The 17,812-nt window shown below is 43.6% G+C and overlaps 1 protein-coding gene across 6 annotated transcripts in view; it reads right to left on the bottom strand.

Annotated features, from left to right (window-relative positions):
* The window catches only part of VIPR2 (vasoactive intestinal peptide receptor 2), a 118,702-nt gene that overhangs the window by 81,378 nt on the left and 19,512 nt on the right, over window positions 1-17,812 (bottom strand). For all 6 annotated transcript variants that reach the window (XM_033931580.1, XM_033931582.1, XM_033931579.1 and 3 more), the window contains one exon: window positions 185-292. In XM_033931580.1, the coding sequence (XP_033787471.1) occupies window positions 185-292 (108 nt within the window). The remainder of the gene's footprint in view (window positions 1-184; window positions 293-17,812) is intronic.

Genomic DNA, 17,812 nt, shown 5'->3' with positions numbered 1-17,812 from the left:
GAGGTCATAATAATGCGACTTGACCATGTATAAAGCAAGCAAGAAGGCAACACGCTGCTTTTAAATTGCATGGTGCAAAATACACTGGTAATCTAATTCATTAAGAAAATCTCACATTTGGTTAAGTTCCCCCTATATGCATTGTTTAATTTGAGCATTTGTAGAAGAATGAAAGATAGTATACCTGTTTTCCTGTAAGCATTTGTCATTATTTTTGGGCAGGAGACAGTTACTGTCTCTCCAGTTTTAGCAGGGCGCCAGCAAGTAACGTTATCCCAAGTTCCATTACATCCTGCAATCAAAAGTAATGATATTAGATGTCAAACAACTTGTAACATTAACAACTAACCACAGTAATATTGACTGCAATATAAACCTCTTCTGGACAGTATCCTAAAGACTAATTATTTGCTGGAGCCAGTGATTTCCTCTTTAAGTTGTTGTTAATTCATTTATATCAAAGAGCATCTACTTTGTCATTATGATGCGGTATCTAACACATCACATACCGCCAAGAGCATCCAGATTTTCAAACCGGGTTTATTCAGGTTCAGTTTACCCCATGTCATAACAGTTCAGATTTTCTATTGCAAGACTGTAAATCCATGAACACAGTGGGTAAAAGCAGGATTATCCAAACCTGTCCTGAAAATCTGGAGTGGAGACATTTTCATCGTTATCATCCACAGGATAGACATTACAAGGAGCCGCTAAAAAGTTCTCAGCCCAGCCAAGAAGAGAATGATGTGGAGCCTCGAAACTTACAAGTTATTCCACACTTTTCTTGACATTTTTCATTTCATTTCATATCATTGAAACAAAACATTGTAAATTTCATGGCTCCACATTATTCTCTTCTCGGCTGGGCTGAGAACTTTTCAGCGGCCCCTCGTATTGTGATGTCATAATGCCTCATTCCACCAATGCCCATGAGCCAACCTCCTCGATGATGTCACAATGGCTTGGTTTCCCTATACTTGTGTCCATTTACTAGATGCATTTGCCAAATTGAAATGAAAAGTGTGGAATAACTTGTAAGTTTCATGGCTCCACATCAATCTCTTCTTGGTTGGGCTGAGAACTTTTCGGTGGCCCCTTGTACCAGGACAGATCAGATATAAATACAACACCTCGATTTGTTAAAGAATGCATGTAGATTACAGCATTGTAGAAACTGTGAGGGAAATTCTAAATATGGTGTCCACAAAAATTTAAGCAGAAAAAACCCTGCATAGCGCTATTAAACCATGTCTAAATAACAACTAAAACCTGGTGTAAATCTCTGCGCTTAACTTAGGCGAGGATCAGACATATTCTATAACAGGGTGCATACATTTTCAGAACAGGCAGAAACAGAGCAGACCAAGGATATCAAGAAGATTGCAATTTATTAGATAAACCAAACCCGACGAGGCCATGTTTTGCTCTCAGGCAAATTTGCTAAAATTCAATTAAAATTAGTCTCAGGGGAAATTTGCAAAAATTTAATTAAAAATAAACTATATAAACATACGTAATGTGTAATTTATTAAATTCCATAACAAACAATAAATAAATAATATCATTTAGAATAAAATGAAGGAGCATGCACAAATAAACAGAACATAAAAGTGTGTTTGTCCAGTGTGCTTGTGACAAAATCTATGGGCTCTTTTTACTAAACTGCGGTAGCGTTTTTAGTGCGTGCTGAAGATTAGCACACGCTAACCCCCACGCTACGTAGAAAATACTAACGCCAGCTCTATGGAGGCGTTAGCGTCTAACGTGTGCGGCATTGTAGCGCGCGATAAAACTGCTAGCGCAGCTTAGTAAAAGGAGCCCTATGTCTATATATGCCTTAATAATAATACAAATAATAATAATAACTTCATTTTTCTATACCGCCATAGTCGAAAGACTTCTAGGCGGTTCACATTGAAGAAGGCTGGACAATCAGCGAATTACAGAATGCAAGAAGTGAAAAGTTACATAAGAAATAGGTAAAGGGCAGTGGAATAATCGAAGTTGGCAACGGGAAAAATTTCCGAATTACAGAGTGCAAGAAGTGAAAGGTTACATGAGAAGTAGGTAAAGGGCAGCGGATTTCATCTAAGATTGGCAGAGGGAAAAAAAATCCGTGTGGGAGAGGGGCATCTGTTTAGGAGATGAATTGGGCGGTTTTAATTGATTTTCGGAATGCGCCATAGGTCTGGACGGCTCTGTTAATGTAGTTTCCCAGCCAGGGTTGTTGTCTGTTTGCTTGTTACATGAAGGTCCTGTCTAATAGTGTTACATCAACAAACCAATTTTGATCTTGGTGTGATATCATGCATAATAGAGCTAACCCAGTGGTCTCAAACCCGTGGCCTGGGGGCCATATGCGGCCCGCCAGGTACTATTTTGAGGCCCTCAGTATGTTTATCATAATCACAAAAGTAAAATAAAACAGTTTTTTGATTTGTCTCTTTAGCTATAAATGACAATATTATTATTAAGACTTAGCCAAAAGGAAAGATTTATCAACTATAGAGTTTTACCTCATGCAAAATTGTCATTTCTTTAATAAGACATTAACTATTTTTTCTGAGGCCCTCCAAGTACCGACAAATCCAAAATGCCGCCCTACAAAGGGATTGAGTTGGAGACCACTGACCTATAGGAAGAGGAGATGCAAATGTTAAGAGCCTTAGCCAATAGGGAGAGGAGGAGATAGTGGATGCTCTGGATGGGCCATTTGGCCTTAATCTGCCATCATGTTACTGTTTCCATAACCATAAAGTTCTATGACATCACAATGCAGGTGTAAAGAGCCTTAGCCTATAGCAGTGGTCTCAAACTCGCAGCCCGCCAGGTACTAATTTGAGGCCGTGTTTATCATAATCACAAAAGTAAAATAAAACAGTTTCATGATCATATGGTATTATTAAGACTTAGCCAAAAGGAAAGATTTATAAACTATATAAAGAGTTTTACCTCATGCAAAATTGTTATTTCTTTAAGACAACTATTTTTTTCTGAGGCCCTCCAAGGACCTACAAATCCAAAATGTGGCCCTGCAAAGGGTTTGAGTTTGAGACCCCTGAGCTAACCAAAGGTGTTCATCGTGCTTCAAAAGTGCTTGCATTACAAATTGTTCAGAGCCTTATCTAGAAGGGGAAAAAAGAAATCACTCACCCCTTCATTTGAGGCAAATCACTCTCTCACATTCACCTATGTCTCTAAAAAAAACAGATTGATAATAATATCCTCATTGATTTTGTGAGGACTTTGTAAACTACAGTGATAATAGTTTGCTGAACTAGTTCATGCAGTAAGGGAAAATGTGCCACCTTGGGTTTTTTTGAAACCTGTTTGATTTTGTGAGGACTTTGGCTATTTTGAGACTGACTATAAATCTAGTATTACCTTTCCCTTTGTAGTGCATTCACTGAATGTTTTGTTTCCTTCTGTTTTATTGGAAACACAGGTGAACGTGAAAGATTTTTTAAAAATTATTATTCTTTATTTATAAGTTTCAATATTTGACAATCTTTACAAGTAAAAAAAGAAAAAAATACAATGTAAAATGAAAATAGAGCTCCAAATTATTTAAAAGGTATCACCTTATCACAAAGTATTGTTAGTCCACTATATATCTCGGGGATGTAGCTGAAGATAAACTGAAATAGAAAAAGGAAATATATCAAGAAGAACTAAAGAAGGGGACTGAGTGCCCAAGAACATTTCTTTTCTGAGCTATTTGAAAACAGCAAGACTCATAGAGCAGGCACTGATTGCTCTCTAGCTGAAATAAACTTAGGGCTCCTTTTACTGAGGTGTGCTAGCATTTTTAGCGCATGCAAGAAGTTACCACACACTATACCGCACGCTAGGCTTCTAGAACTAACGCCAGCTCAATGCTGGCGTTAAGGTCTAGCGCACGGGGCAACGTAGCACGCGCTATTGCACACGTTAAAGCCCTAGCGCACCTTAGTAAAAGGAGCCCTTAGACAACTGCTGCGGTTCAAAGAAAACATATCTATTATCTCTATACGTCAAAATGCACTTGCAGGGATATCCGAGTACAAAAGTTGCCCCTAACTTAACTGCCTGAGGTCTCAAAATGAGAAATTGTTTCCTTCTCTTCTGGGTAGAACGAGAGACATCTGGATACATTCTTATAATATTAGTCAAAAAGGGAGCATCCTTATATTTGAAAAACATCTTAAGAATCCATTCCCTATCAGAATCAATAGCAAACTGTACAATTAATGTTGCTGAGAATCGAACCTCAGTATCCGACCTCTCCAAGAAATTAGTCAAATCCAAACTATCCGCAAAAACATTCTGCTGATTGGGATTTTGAGATTCAACTCTCGTTGGAAGGTAATATATTTTTGAGAGAGGTGGATATGAGGTTTCTGGGACTTTCAGAATTTCACTTAAATACCTTTTAAACATTGCCAAGGCAGTTAGAGGATGAACTTTAGGAAAATTAATAATCCAGAGATTACATCTCCTAATAGTTTTCCATCATTTCTTGCTTAAAGTGCAAACTAGCACTGGCCTTGGCCCAAGTAAGAGCTTGTGCTTCCAAAGTTTTTATCTTAGTCTCAAAGTCACTCGATTTTACTCTCCAAACTCGTTACCTTGGTTTTAAGTTCCAAATTCTCTGCAAGCACAGAAGTACACCAGGTAGAATGTTGTTTCATTTGATTCCCAAGAGAAGCTTGCATATTCGATATAGCATCCCAAATCGATTCCATTGTGAAGACCTTGGGCCTCTGTAAGGGAACAATCTCTGTTCCAGAGCTCCCTGTAGCACACAGTGTGCCTGAACCCGCTTCAGTTGTAAGGGAAACTTTGTGAGCTTCCTGTAGTCTCACCGCCAACCGCACAGATGTTAATGGCTCCTCCTGTCCCCTTCCAGAGTCGGTCCCCTCCCTCCGTGAGGCCAGCAAGAGGGTCCCCCGGGCCGGCACATCCAAAAACGACTCCTCCGACGCACCGGGACAGCTGGGCGGGCTTCGCTCTTCGGAGGACAGAGTGACTCCCTTGAAGGAGAGATCACGCTCCTCAGTTTGTGCATTCTTTCCAGCCGTGGAAACCTCCGATTGTTGCGTTCTTGAGCTGCGGTCCACAAAGGCATCCATTGGGCAAGTTTGCAAAACAGATTCATCCGGGAAAACCTGAACTTTTGACTTTCCTTTTATCATCCAGTAAACAGGGAAAAATTCTCATCAAAGGCACGGTGGCGTTTCCATGGAAGCATGAGGCCGCCATCTTAGTTAAGCTCCTCCCCCAACTGTGCCACGTGAAAGAGTTTTGTTTAAAAAAAACAACTAAGAGGTGCCTCCTTAGATTTTTCAATCCTGTTTGTTTTTGTGAGTACATTAACTAGTTTTGCACTAATTATAAATTCTGTGCTGGTTTATTTACTGAATATGCTGTCTCAACCTGTTTTTTGGAAACATAGGTGAATGTAAGAGAGTGATTTGCCTCAAAAGAAGGGGGGAGTGCTGATAATTACTTGTTAGTGAGCAATTGGATCTGACTGGCTTATTAATCAATTTTCATGCTCAGATATATAGAATCTGAGGGTATGTGAGTAAATTTGTGCTCCAAAGATTTAAATATTACCTAATAGTGTTTATCTTGGATCCATTTCCTCACTTGTGGACAATTTAATGTTATCATTTTCTAGTTTTTCTTTTTTTGCAAATTGTATTTAGGATTGTTATTATTTCTTGATTTCTGTATTACATTGCATTAGTGTCTTCTATTCCATCAATACCTTTTGGCTCTAGGCGGATTACAAAAGAATTGCTCTGGGCATACCCAGTGAGATTACAAGACAGATAATTAGAAGATTATAAGATAGATAATTAGAAGCATTAGGGTTTGTTTGACTTGACAAATTTCCTGAATAACTTGGTTTTTCATTCTCTCCTGAAGGTTTTGTAGTTGGACATTGTGATCAGACGGTCGGAGATGTGTTGGTCTAGTTTCGCTACTTGAGTGGCTAGTAGGGTTGGTGATATATATTGGAAAAGCAACAAAAATAAAACCAAAATGTGTGCTCCATTCAAAGTACAAAGTATGCACCATTGAACACTGGTACATGCTTACAGTCTAGCGCAGTGATCTCAAACACAAACCCTCTGCAGGGCCACATTTTGGATTTGTTGGTACTTGGAGGGCCTCAGAAAAAATAGTTAATGTCTTAATAAAGAAATGACAATTTTGCATGAGGTAAAACTCTTTATAGTTTATAAATCTTTCCTTTTGGCTAAGTCTTAATAATAATATTGTCATTTATAACTAAGAGACATATGATCAAGAAACTGTTTTATTTTACTTTTGTGATTATCATAAACATGCCGAGGGCCTCAAAATAGTACCTGGCGGGCCGCATGTGGGCCCCGGGCCGCATGTTTGAGACCACTGGGCTAGTGCTTGGCCATACAGTGCTCATTTATGCACATATGTGTTCACATATGAGTAGATGTCTAGAACACTTGCATTTATGTGTATTCCATTATCTAAATCTAGGCAACTTCTGAGAGAATTACCCCCATTGGGGGGGGGGGAATTCTATAAAGTATTTGCAAACATTTATTTCTTTATTGAAAAATATTTTCTTGACTCAATCCCAAGTACTAGGTGGTTTACAACTCAATATACATAATCAAATCTACACATTTAGGCCCCTTTTACAATGGCGATTATCACGGTGGGCCACGGTAATTGTTCTAGTGACTTATCTCTACATGACAATATAACATATAGTAACATAGTAACATAGTAGATGACGGCAGATAAAGACCCGAATGGTCCATCCAGTCTGCCCAACCTGATTCAATTTAAATTTTTTTTTTTTTTTTTTCTTTTCTTCTTAGCTATTTCTGGGCGAGAATCCAAAGCTTTACCCGGTACTGTGCTTGAGTTCCAACTGCCAAAATCTCTGTTAAGACTTACTCCAGCCCATCTACACCCTCCCAGCCATTGAAGCCCTCCCCAGCCCATCCTCCACCAAACGGCCATATACAGACACAGACCGTGCAAGTCTGCCCAGTAACTGGCCTAGTTCAATATTTAATATTATTTTCTGATTCTAAATCTTCTGTGTTCATCCCACGCTTCTTTGAACTCAGTCACAGTTTTACTCTCCACCACCTCTCTCGGGAGCGCATTCCAGGCATCCACCACCCTCTCCGTAAAGTAGAATTTCCTAACATTGCCCCTGAATCTACCACCCCTCAACCTCAAATTATGTCCTCTGGTTTTACCATTTTCCTTTCTCTGGAAAAGATTTTGTTCTACGTTAATACCCTTTAAGTATTTGAACGTCTGAATCATATCTCCCCTGTCTCTCCTTTCCTCTAGGGTATACATATTCAGGTCTTCCAGTCTCTCCTCATACGTCTTCTGGCGCAAGCCTCCTATCATTTTCGTCGCCCTCCTCTGGACCGCCTCAAGTCTTCTTATGTCTTTCGCCAGATACGGTCTCCAAAACTGAACACAATACTCCAAGTGGGGCCTCACCAATGACCTGTACAGGGGCATCAACACCTTCTTCCTTCTACTGACTACGCCTCTCTTTATACAGCCCAGAATCCTTCTGGCAGCAGCCACTGCCTTATCACACTGTTTTTTCGCCTTTAGATCTTCGGACACTATCACCCCAAGGTCCCTCTCTCCGTCCGTGCATATCAGCTTCTCTCCTCCCAGCATATACGGTTCCTTCCTATTATTAATCCCCAAATGCATTACTCTGCATTTCTTTGCATTGAATTTTAGTTGCCAGGCATTAGACCATTCCTCTAACTTTTGCAGATCCTTTTTCATATTTTCCACTCCCTCTTCGGTGTCTACTCTGTTACAAATCTTGGTATCATCTGCAAAAAGGCACACTTTTCCTTCTAGCCCTTCAGCAATGTCACTTACATACATATTGAACAGGATTGGCCCCAGCACCGAACCCTGAGGGACTCCACTAGTCACCTTTCCTTCCTTCGAGCGACTTCCATTAACCACCACCCTCTGGCGTCTGTCCGATAGCCAGTTTCTGACCCAGTTCACCACTTTGGGTCCTAACTTCAGCCCTTCAAGTTTGTTCAACAGCCTCCTATGAGGAACTGTATCAAAGGCTTTGCTGAAATCCAAGTAAATTACATCTAGCATATGTCCTTGATCCAGCTCTCTGGTCACCCAATCAAAAAATTCAATCAGGTTCGTTTGGCACGATTTACCTTTTGTAAAGCCATGTTGCCTCGGATCCTGTAACCCATTAGATTCAAGGAAATACACTATCCTTTCTTTCAGCAACACTTCCATTATTTTTCCAACATCTGAAGTGAGGCTCACCGGCCTGTAGTTTCCTGCTTCATCCCTGTGACCACTTTTATGAATAGGGACCGTGGAATGCACTCCTGCAATACCTTAGAATAGAAAAAGGTTTAAGAAATGTTTGAAAACCTATTTTGTTAAATTATTTAAGAAGAATTGGTAGAAATATCCATAGTGTGACGAGGCAAGTTAGCTACGGCTCCAGCGGTATTCTTTGCACCGGCCAACCATCTTACCTTGCGACACTTGATTTGCCCGTGCATCCCATCCCAGCGTCTTAGAGCTAATGTTGAGCATCATTTGTCTGTACCTAATATGCATTTGCTCATCAGAGGGCCCTTTTCTATCTAGCTCCCTATTTATGGACTCCTATACCAGTGACCCTCAGGGCTGAAATACTCTTCCCAAAATTCAAAGCCGAGATGATGTCCTTTCTTCACCCAAGCATTCCCGGGACAGGTAGCCTCATGAGGTGGCTGGCGGTCGTGATGAAAGCCTGGCTCTTATCTCTTTATCCTTCTGCATTCAAGTGTACAATAAGATTTTGCAGTTCTTTTTCTCCTCCAGTTTTAGAGATGCAAAACACTTAGGTAGTTATTCCATAAGGCAGTATGTACGTACAGCAAATGACACAATAAGCATAAACATACACTTTCTCCCATTCTCTTCCTCTAGCTCTTATTATTTATTTATTTTTAGCATTTATATACCACTTATAGCGTAAGTGGTTTACATTCAGGTACTCAAGCATTTTTTCCCTAACTGTCCCTACATAATGTACCTGGGGCAACTGGGGATTAAGTGACTCACCTAGGGTCACAAGAAGCAGCGTGTCTCCCAAATCCATTCTTCTTTCTATCTGATTTTGTCTACTATTATAGTTATCTGAATTGTTAACCATTCTTATTAGCTTGACTGAAAGATGGTACAGCAAATGTGAAAGAGACAAACATAAACATACCATCAGTCCACCTCTCCCTGCCTCCCCCTCCCCTGAGGCAGACTGTGTCCTTGCCAAATGTTATACAAAGAGGTCCTTGCAAGACCCAGCACATACCCATTCCCAATCTTCTTCAGGACATCATATATTTACGAGTTGTCTGCATTGCCCTGTTTTTCAAATCATCTAGTTTAAGCTGGAGTGCTTCCCTGTCTATTTTGTTTTATTTTGACAGTTCTGCATATACTCTGCCTCCTCTAGCTTATTACCAGTCTCCATGAAATCAGACTTAATGTTGCTTATTATGTTCCCCAACTCTGATTTCACCTTCCATATGTCTTCTTTCAACTCCATCAGCCAAGTTTGCAAGTCAGTCTTAGTAAAAACCATCTGGGATCACTCCGCTGGATCTGCCTTTTTCACTCTGAGCGCCAGCTCCTCTGCCTCCATTTCTTCTCGCATGTCCCTAGCCATTGCCTGAGCCTTCTTGCCTCTATCCATTGAAGTAAATATGCTTTCAGATCCTATCATTTTCTTTTCGTTGCCATGTAAGGGTTCTAATAAAGAATCTGTAGCTGTGCCTGCTGCTAATATAACCCAAAAAGGTTGGATTTCTGTTTACGGTAAGGGAGCTCCACTCTTACCGCTGCATGCTAGGCTCCTTTGGTGCCTTTTTTTAAAAAATAAAGTGAGAATAGACTACCCATTCTCAAGCAAAATTGAATTGAAGTAGCACCAAGTTAAAAAAGCATCTACTTAGTATCACGAGGAGATATTCTATATATGCTAACAATATCAAATATTCTGCTGCTGTAACATTATTTCAGACATAGCAAGTCTCAGCGTCTTGCTTTAACTAAAACACACAGCAGCAACAGGAAATGACACACATTACCCAAGGAAGGGTAAAGTGGATGGGATTTGAATACCATGTTTTTCTGTGTGGTTACAATCAAAGAATTACATATTTTTTAGAAAAGTACTTATTTTGTACCTCAGTATTAAGTGGCTTGCCCAGAGTCACAAGAAGCTGCAGTGGGAATTGAACTCACAACCTCAGGGTGCTAAGGCAACTGCTCCAACCACTAGGCCACTCCTCCACCATTCAGATCGTTGAGGAATCATAGAGACTAATATATTAGCTAGCATGACCCCCCCCCCCCCTCCAGCTGTCAACTAGGAACATTTATTTCTTGAATCAAACTGAATGTTTATAAAATCAGTGTTAACAATAGTTTTAAAAAAATGTTCTCCAGTCAACAGGGGCTCAATAATCAATCTGACGCAGCAGTTTTTAAGTTGCAAACTTCAATTTAACCTGAATATTCAATGCCAGGCCATATCCATGCAACTGCAGCGAACATCCAGATCAGTGCAGTCACCTGGCTATGCACCAGCCAATATTCAGTCAAAGAAATTTCATAGCTGAGCCAGACTTTTACATCCAAAGTAGACACTGTGATATGAAAGTTTTCTGCCCCATCCTAATTTCCCTTATCGCATATTAGTGCAGCCCAATTCAGGAAAAAAATTTCTATTCGATTTGATTTTCCAGCCCAGTTGGGTGGTTTTTTCTAAACATCCTGGTGGGTTTATTTTATAGCCTCTTCACCCCCTTTGCCCTCTCCTACCCACACTGGTCCTGTGGTGTAAACAAAATAAACAAATAAAAAATACTTTTCCTCTCTCTGTTAAATCCTAGCTCACGTTCGCGGTCTAACACCAGCTATGGAAGGATACACATTTCAAATCTGACATATTGTAATCACAAAACAGAAAATAAAATGATTTTTCCTACCTTTTGTTGTCTGGTCATTTTTCAAATCATGTTGGTCCCATATTGGTCTGGTTGTCTTCTGATCAGGCTCTCCTTCTTTCTTCTTTCTCCTTGCTAACCCTCTATCTTCCATCTCTGTCCTCCCCTTCTGTTTCCCTTTCCTCCCCCGGAGGTCTGGCATCTTTCCTTTTGTTCATCTCCATCCCCCCGCAACTGCAGCGATGGACCCCACCATCCACAGATCCACCATCTTTCCTTTTCTCAACTATCCTTTCATCCAGCATCTCTCTTTTGCGTCCCTGTCCCTATTCTCCTCTCCAGTACTGTCCCCCTTGTGACCCTGTTCCTATGCTCCTTCCATGCCCAGCATCTTATCTCTTCCCATATCCAGCTTCTTCTTTCTCTCTTCCTTACCTCCTGTATCCCCTTCCTCAGGTACAGGCTTTCTCCTACTATCTCTCCTGCCATCCTGCACCCTGCCCACTTACTTTGGAACAGTATCTGTCCCTCTTGTACCCTTCCCCTAGTGGTCTTGCATTTCTCTCTCCCTCTCTCTATTAGTCCAGCACCTCTCCACTGTTTTATTCCCCCTCTTTTTGGTTTGGTTTCTCTATTCCCTTCACTTCACCCCAGGTCTAGCATCTCCCCTCCCCCTCTTACTCCTTCCTCTTCCTCCCTCTGCACAGGCCTGGCTCTCTGCCGCGAAGGCACTCTTCCTTTTCCTCCGTCTGCACAGGCCTGCCTCCTCGCCGTGAAGGCCTGCACCTCCCGCAAAGGCCTGCCCCCCCTCCACTGTGAAGGCACTCTTCCTCCTCCTCTCCGCCACGAAGGCCTACCCCCCCCCCCGCAAAGGCCTGCCCCCCACTGCGAAGGCACTCTTCCTTCTCCTCCCTGCCGTGAAGGCCTTGCAGCTGCCTGTTGTCCTCAGCGGCATGTTCTCTCTGCTGCGACCCTGCCCCTGACGTCAGAGCAGGGGCAGGACCGTAGCAGAGAGAACATGCCACTGAGGACGACTGGCAGCTGCAGGGATCGCTATGGCACCAGCGATCCTGCAGACTGCCTTATTAGTTGCTTAAGGTAAGAGCGGGGAAACTGGGGGAACATGCAGGCCTTTCTGACTGACCCTCCCCCCTCAAGCAGGAGCAGCAGCCGCTACTGCTTTAGGAAGGCATGGGAGAAGGGTCGGAAATCGAATCGGGAGGCTGATTTTTTAAAATTGAATCGATTTGAATCGATTCACCTGATTCGAATCGGTGAATCGATTTGAGTCGTGAATTGGGCAGCACTATTGCATATATGTGACACTGAATGGTTTTTGGTATTTAAACAAAATGTAATATTAGACAAAGGAACCTGAGTAAGAATGTAATGCAGGTTTTAAATTCCTTCATTTTGTAAGGACCAAAGGTATAGGTATTGGCTACAAATCATGTGAAAAAATAACTGCCCCCTTAGTTAATCAGTCAACTAGTTGAACGAGGTAGCCATCTGATTAAACACAGCTGGGCTTGATTGCAGCCAGCTCTGTTGAATCTAATTACTACAGTATATATTGAACCTTATAAGGTCAATGATCTAATCTCAAAAAAGTTTCTACAAGAACACTATGCCACAAACAAAGGAAATTCCAAAGGAAATGAAAAAAGTTGTTGAAATTACAGTATAACAATCTGGAAAGGGTTACAAAGCCATTTTGTAAGCTCTGGGTCTCCACCAAACCACAGCAAGAGCCATTATTTCCAAAAGGAGAAGACTTTGAATAGTGGTGAATCTTCCCAGAAGAGGCCAGCCTGCTAAAATTATTCTAAAGAGGCAGAGCCAATTCATCTAGGAAGTCCCAAAATATCCTAGAAGAATGTCCAAAGAATTCTAGCTTCACCTAGATCAAAGTTTATGACAACACAATAAGAAAGAGACTTGGCAAAAATGGAATTTGTGGGAGAATAGAAAGGCAAGGGTTACATCAGTGCTTATCTTACATTTGCAAAAAAAAAAAAAAAAAAACAACAAAAAAAACAACCCAACCAAAAAAACACCACACTGGATGATCCCTGAGTTTTTTGAGATAATTTTCTATCGAAGATGAGTCGAAAGTAGAACTCATTGGACAACATGGATCCCATTATGTCTCACGTAAAGCAAATACAGTATGCCACAGTAAGAATGTCATACCAACAGTCAAATGTGATGGTAGTGTTGTGGTTTTGGCGATACTTTGCTGCCCCAGGACTTGGAAAATATGCTGTTATTGAAGGAACCTTGAATTCTGCACTGTACCGGAAAATTCTTAAGGATACTGTCTGGTAATCTATCTGCGACTGAACCTGAAGTGTAATTGAGTTATGCAGCAAAACAATGACCCAAAATACAAAGGCAATCTGAATAGCCAAGGAGAAACAAAATTAAAGTTTTAGATTGACCTAGTCAGTCCTGATTTGAACCCAACAGAGATGTTTGTTTGTTATTTATTTATATCCTGCCTTTCCCAACATAGCACATACAAAATCAAAACACATATATAACGATAATTACAGAAATCACAACATATACACATTAAAAAAGCAAACATCATAAAATCTCATAGAATAGGCATCCAGCATCTACATTAGAGAATGACACGGTGGCTGTTACCCGCGGCTAGCCACGGGAAAACTGCCGAAACAGAGTGGGGGGGGGAGAGAAGTGCTCACTGTGGGCACGGGGACAAGACTATCCACCGCCTCGTGGAGTGGTGAATGGCCCTGTCTCTGCAGTTAAGGGAGGGAACGCGTACAGTCACCGATCGTGCGTGGCCCCCTCCCTCCTTCCTACCTACCGAAACCATCTCCCTCCCTCCCTTTCCCTTACCTTCGTGGCGCGTTAGTAAAGTAACTTGCTGAAGCCGGCCGAGCCTGCCTGCAGTTGTGTGTGTGTGGGCTGAAGTTTCTCCTCTGACGCAACTTCTGGCTGCATCAGAGGAAAAGCTTCCACCGTGGTCTCTGGGTCCGTGCCGAATTCCATTTTTCGAACACGGAGGCAGGGAGGCAGGGAACAAGCCGGCGACTTCCCCCTCCTGCCCTCACTCACCAGCCACTGTCACCGCCGCTGCTCCTCTTCAAAGCAGCCTGCTGAGGTTCACAGCCGGCCGTTTTGAACCTTAGTAGCATGTTCCCTTTGACTCACGGGATCGCGTCAGAGGAAATGTGCTACCGACGTGCAGAGCGGCCTGCGAGGTTCGCTACAGCCAGCCATGAACCTCAGCAGGCTGCTTTGAAGAGGATGGCAGATGCAAACGACCAGGAAGCCGAATGCTGGACAGGGGGAGCAGGGAAGAGGTGCTGGTGGACAGCTGAGGAAAGAGAGAGACAGAAAGAAAGAAAGACAGACAGACAGAAAGTGGCCAAGGAGAGAGAGAGAAAGAAAGAAAGACAGACACACACATCTATTCTAGCACCCATTAATGTAACGGGCTTAAAGGCTAGTATTGTTATAATACATATGGGATTAGATTCTATAAAAGATGACAAAAAAAAATAGCGCTTAGTGCTATTTTATAAATAGCACTCAAAGTTAGGTGCCAATTATAGAATAGGGCTTTGCGCTGGGAACTGTGCTTAACTGAAACATGGTATAAATCCTCGCACCTAAATAAGGTGTGGATCCACCCAGTGGCATCGTAAAGGGGGGGGGCTGTCCGCCCCAGGTGCCGTCTTGATGGGGCAGCGGCACCCATCCTCCTTTCTGCTCCCCCACTCCTTCCTGATCCCTCCCCTTGCCACATGCACGTGCCACTTCCCTTCTCACGTACCTCTTTCATTTTCCTGGCACGAGCAGTATTACAAACTTGCTGCCTGATGTCACTTCCGAGTTCCGCGCTGGGAAGTGATGTCAGAGGAAGAGCTGACACGACGTAGGCAGCAAGTTCATGATGCTGCTCGAGCTGGGAAAATTGGTACAGGGGAAGGGGGGTGCACGCATGGCAGGGGGGTTGGGAAGGAGAGAGGGGGCAAAGAAGAGGATGGGGGAGGGGTGCCACTCATTCTCGCTAGGCCACTGGATCTACCCTTATTCTATAACCACATGCGTAAATGACAAGAATGCCCCTGATCCACCCATAACCCACCTATGGATGCACCTCCTTTTTGGAACCGTGTGTAAAATTTACATCTAATCTAATCAAGGTGATTTACAATTACGCATGAGCCCTTTCAAACATGGGCACTGTACAGAAAAAGCAACAGCAATGGATGGCAAAGTGAAAAGACAGCATGCAAGGCAAGAGGTGAACATGCGATGGGCACTTACAGAGATTACATTACGGGAATCAACAGTCAAAAAACAAGAGTGAGCGAGCAAGTCATCGAGACCATGCTAGACAGTTGAAATGTCGATTGCGGAAGGTGGAACATCTGGATCTGTGCCTAAATTTCCACGTCTAAATCTTAATGAATTCCATTTAGCACCAATTGCTTATTAAGATCCCAATTATCAACGCTAAGTGGTTTGTTGTTCAATTAGATTGTACACACAAATTGGGCATGCACACAGATTTGCATATATAGTTTTTAGCACTTTTTATAGAATTAAAGCACTGTCCAAATATATTCACCCTACAGTATTGCAATGATGAGTAGATGTATTTGATTTTAAATACTGTACCCAGCATTTAAAAAAAATATTTGCCGCCACCACTACTGAATATTCACGTCCTCATTTTATGCCAGTTCAAGCGGTCTGGGGTAGAGAGTTGCGCGGGGACAGAAATCCCACCCGTCCCCACCCGTCCCCGCCAAAGTCTCACCCGTCCCCACCCGTCCTCGTGAGGAATCCCACCCGTTGCCACCCGTCCCCATAAGGAATCCCTCCGTCCCCACCCGTCCCCGCGAGGAATCCCCTCCGTCCCCGCCCGTCCCCGTGAGGAATCCCCTCCGTCCCCGCCCATCCCTATAAACTTCAGAAATAGTTATTTCATTTAATTATGCTACTGAATTAAAGGCTCTGGTAGAAACCCATTTACAAATAAGCAAAAAGACTTTATTAATTTGGAAATGTTAATTGGGAAGAATGCATACTTTGTAAATGGGGTTTTTCACCAGAGCCTCTTTTGTTTATAAATTTTTATCAACACAACTAATATACTACTTTATCCTGAAGCAAAAAAAGAAATAGAATTCTTTTCCTACCTTTGTTGCCTGGTTTCTGCTTTCCTCATGTTCTCATTCAGTTTCTTCCATCCACTGTCTCTCTTCCTTCTGCGTCTTCCATTTGCTCTGTTACTGTGCCTCTCCCTTTCTCCCCCCCTTCCAAATTGGTCTGGCACCCATCTTCTTCCCTCCGCTCCCCCCATAGTATGGCATCTCTGTCTTCTTCCCTGCCAGCGTCTTCTCCCCACTCTCTCTTCCCCATTTCCTTTCAGCGTCCTTCTCTCCCCTCTGTCTTCCCCATGTCCTTTCAGTGTCCTTCTCCCCCCTCTATCTTCCCCATGTCCTTTCAGTGTCCTTCTCCCCCCTCTGTCTTCCCCATGTCCTTTCAGCGTCCTTCTCCCTCTCTGTCTTCCCCATGGCCTTTCAGCGTCCTTCTCCACCCCCCCCCGTCTTCCCCATGTCCTTTCAGCATCCTTCTCCACCCCTTTGTCTTCCCCATGTCCTGTCAGCGTCCTTCTCACCCTTCTGTCTTCCACAAATGCTTTCAGAGTCCTTCCCCCCGTCTTCCCCATGGCCTTTCAGCATCCTTCTCCACCCCTTTGTCTTCCCCAGTGCTTTCAGCGTCCTTCTCCCCCCTCCTTCTCTCCCACCCTGGGTGCAGCACAGCCGTCCAGGTCCCCTTACTTTTGTGGCGCTTACCCAACCGACCGACCGACAACAGCCCCGGTCTGACAAACCTCCCTGCCCTTAACCGCAAATCTAAATTTCCTTCTTACAGCTGCTGTAAGAAGGTAATTTAGATTCATGGTTAAGGGCAGGGAGGTTTGTCGGACCAGGGCTGTTGTCGGTCGGTCGGGGAAGCGCCACAAAAGTAAGGGGACCTGGCCAGCTGTGCTGCACCCGGGGCGGGACGGACCGCCCCCCTCCCTTGGTAGCCACTCGAGCCACGAGGCTACTCCTCCTTACCTACCCTGCCTGCAGCACAGAGCCGAACGGAAGTCTTCCCGACATCAGCGCTGACGTCGGAGTGAGGGAGGGCTTTGTTTAAGCCCTCACTCCCCTCCGACGTCAGCGCTGACGTCGGGAAGACTTCCGTTCGGCTCTGTGCTGCAAGCAGAGCAGGTAGGGAGAAAAGCCGCGCGACTTAGTATATCCAGCCCCGCAGGAACCCCGTGACCCTCGGAGGCGTCCCCACAAGATCCCCGCGACCCTAGGGGGCGTCCCCATGGGATTCCCATGACCCTAGGGGGCGTCCCCATGGGATCCCCGTGACCCGAAGGGGGAACCCGCGGGATGCCCGCGGGTCCAGCGGGATTCCTGTCGTCCCCGTTCCCGTGCAGCTCTCTAGTCTGGGGCTGATTGAATAAACGGTGCCTAATGGCGCTTAAATCCTAGGCACTGCTCGGCACGATTGTCAATCAACTACTAGGTGCCATATACCGAATCTCACTTACCAGTGCCTAACTTGATTTAGGCATCCTAATATTAGCTGCCAGTGCTGGTATATTAGGGCAGAGTTTTCCTTCCTTTCCTTTAACGCACATTAACCCCTCTTTGTCTCCTCGGCTCTGCCCCGCCACCTGCTGCCACTCCCCACCACGGTCCACTATAATCCCCTCCCATCCTCCTTCTAGCTAATCTTTTATAGCCTGCCGGCTGGTGGCG

This window comes from Geotrypetes seraphini, chromosome 2, assembly GCF_902459505.1.
Source record: "Geotrypetes seraphini chromosome 2, aGeoSer1.1, whole genome shotgun sequence".
Lineage (NCBI taxonomy): Eukaryota > Metazoa > Chordata > Amphibia > Gymnophiona > Dermophiidae > Geotrypetes > Geotrypetes seraphini.
Note: the sequence above shows the minus strand (reverse complement) of the source record. Positions and strands in the feature narration are given on the sequence as shown.